Source organism: Rhinolophus hipposideros (genome assembly GCF_964194185.1).
Source record: "Rhinolophus hipposideros genome assembly, chromosome: 8".
Classification (NCBI taxonomy): domain Eukaryota; kingdom Metazoa; phylum Chordata; class Mammalia; order Chiroptera; family Rhinolophidae; genus Rhinolophus; species Rhinolophus hipposideros.
Window position 1 is genome coordinate 79,489,179 of NC_138054.1, and position 2,095 is coordinate 79,491,273.

Sequence of the window (2,095 nt, forward strand, 5' to 3'; positions counted from 1 at the left end):
GACTCTTATATTTTATTTGGCAATCCTACTGATGTGAAGCCAAAGTTTTGTCTCCCACCCCTAAATAGTTGTTTAAACTTCAGCATCTTACTTCTAAAACTGGCAAATTAAGCATAGATCCAAAAAACCCCTTCACCTTATCACCCTGGATTCCTGTTTTTCTTCGTTTTGATTTTCCCTCGATTTTTGACCCTTAGAGATTATCCTTACTTTCAAAGGGAAGTTTTAGGATTAGCTTTTTTGAAAACAAAAGACCAAAAAGCTCACAGGCCACTTCTGCTTCTTGAATTCCCACATACCTTTCCTAAGGCACCCTAGTGCAGGCCTAGCAGGAATGGAAAAAGGGCAAAATACAGAGGAACAAAACACAAATTGCTATTTCAACACGAGGTCCATCTGCACCGGTAAAGTTTGGCTGGTCAGTGATTGTGTGAGGTCATTATTGTGCTCATTGAAAAAGACTCATTTCTTCTTCTCATTGTACCACAGTAAAGACTTCTTGGCAAGCCCAGCAGAAGCATCTCACCCCATGGAGAGATGCCCGGTGATGGAAGCAGCCAATGGCTCCGAGGATGGCTTGGATTTCAACCCCATGAAGGATTACATGATCCTGAGCAGTCCCCAAAAGATAGCTGTCGCGGCATTGTGTACCCTCCTGGGCCTACTAAGTGCCCTGGAGAACCTGGTTGTGCTCTACCTAATCCTGTCCTCCCACCGGCTCCGTAGGAAGCCCTCGTATCTGTTCATTGGCAGCTTGGCTGGGGCTGACTTCCTGGCCAGTGTGGTCTTTGCCTGCAACTTTGTAAATTTCCACGTCTTCCATGGCGTGGATTCCAAGGCTGTGTTTCTGCTGAAGATCGGCAGCGTGACCCTGACCTTCACAGCCTCTGTAGGCAGCCTGCTGCTGACCGCCATTGACCGCTACCTCTGTCTGCGCTACCCACCTGCATACAAAGCCCTGCTCACTCGTGGGAGGGCCCTGGTGACCCTGGCCATCATGTGGGTCCTCTCGGCATTAGTCTCCTACCTGCCCCTCATGGGATGGACTTGCTGCCCCAGTCCGTGCTCTGAGCTTTTCCCCCTAATTCCCAATGACTACCTGCTGGGCTGGCTCCTGTTCATCACCTTCGTCTTTTCTGGTATCCTCTACACCTATGGGCATGTTCTCTGGAAGGCCCATCAGCATGTAGTCAGCTTGGCTGAGCACCAGGCCAGGCAGGTGCCAGGAATGGCCCGGATGAGGCTGGATGTGAGGTTGGCCAAGACCCTCGGGGTGGTGCTGGCTGTGCTGCTCATATGCTGGTTCCCAGTACTAGCCCTCATGGCCTACAGCCTGGCCACCACTCTCAGCGACAAGGTCAAGAAGGTCTTCGCCTTTTGCTCCTTGCTCTGTCTTGTCAACTCCATGGTCAACCCCATCATCTATGCCCTGCGGAGTGGGGAGATCCGCTCCTCTGCCCACCACTGCCTGGCGCGCTGGAAGAAGCACCTGAGGGGCCTTGGGCCTGAAGGAAAAGAAGACGTCCCGAGGTCCTCAGTCACTGAGACAGAGGCTGATGTGAAAATCACCCAGTGGCTGAGTCCAGAGGTCTATACTGCTGACGCAAACTCTTTCACGGTTTTGAACAAGCCAAGTCAGAAATCATTTCACAAGCTGGAGGAGAGAGAGCAGTCTTGACCCTCTCATCTTACTTGATTCAGCCCCGAGGGTCTGGGCACTTACTTCTTTTCTCTGATGAGTGCTGGCACTGACCCCTGGAGGGTAGTCTGGCCATGCGTATCTGCCCGGCGTCTGTTGTATAGCTAGGCCCTGCGAGGAGTGGCAAGGTGGGCAGGAGGTAAGAGGCCTGGGCCAGGCTCAGTACATGTCAGGTCAGGAAAACCTCGACAAGATGGCTCAGCGCCTGCATCCTTCAGAGACCACAGGAGCCAGAGGGAGCCTTCAGGCTCAGCATTGAGGGACTCAGAGGAAATCTGAGAAGAAGAATGGATTCTCCTCCTGGGATCTCAGAGTATTAGATGGATGGCCAACCAGCCCTTGCTCATGCTTAGTTGGTGGGGCCTCCTTTGTTCTGGAGCATGACAGGCCCCACTT

The 2,095-nt window shown here is 52.2% G+C and overlaps 1 protein-coding gene across 1 annotated transcript; it reads left to right on the top strand.

Annotated features, from left to right (window-relative positions):
- Positions 1-529: 529 nt before the first annotated feature.
- CNR2 (cannabinoid receptor 2) lies at positions 530-1,678 on the top strand (the record flags this gene model as incomplete). The annotated part of the gene is made up of 1 exon (XM_081056648.1): positions 530-1,678. One exon carries the CDS (start codon positions 530-532, stop codon positions 1,676-1,678), a length of 1,149 nt encoding a protein of 382 aa, XP_080912774.1.
- Positions 1,679-2,095: the final 417 nt, after the last annotated feature.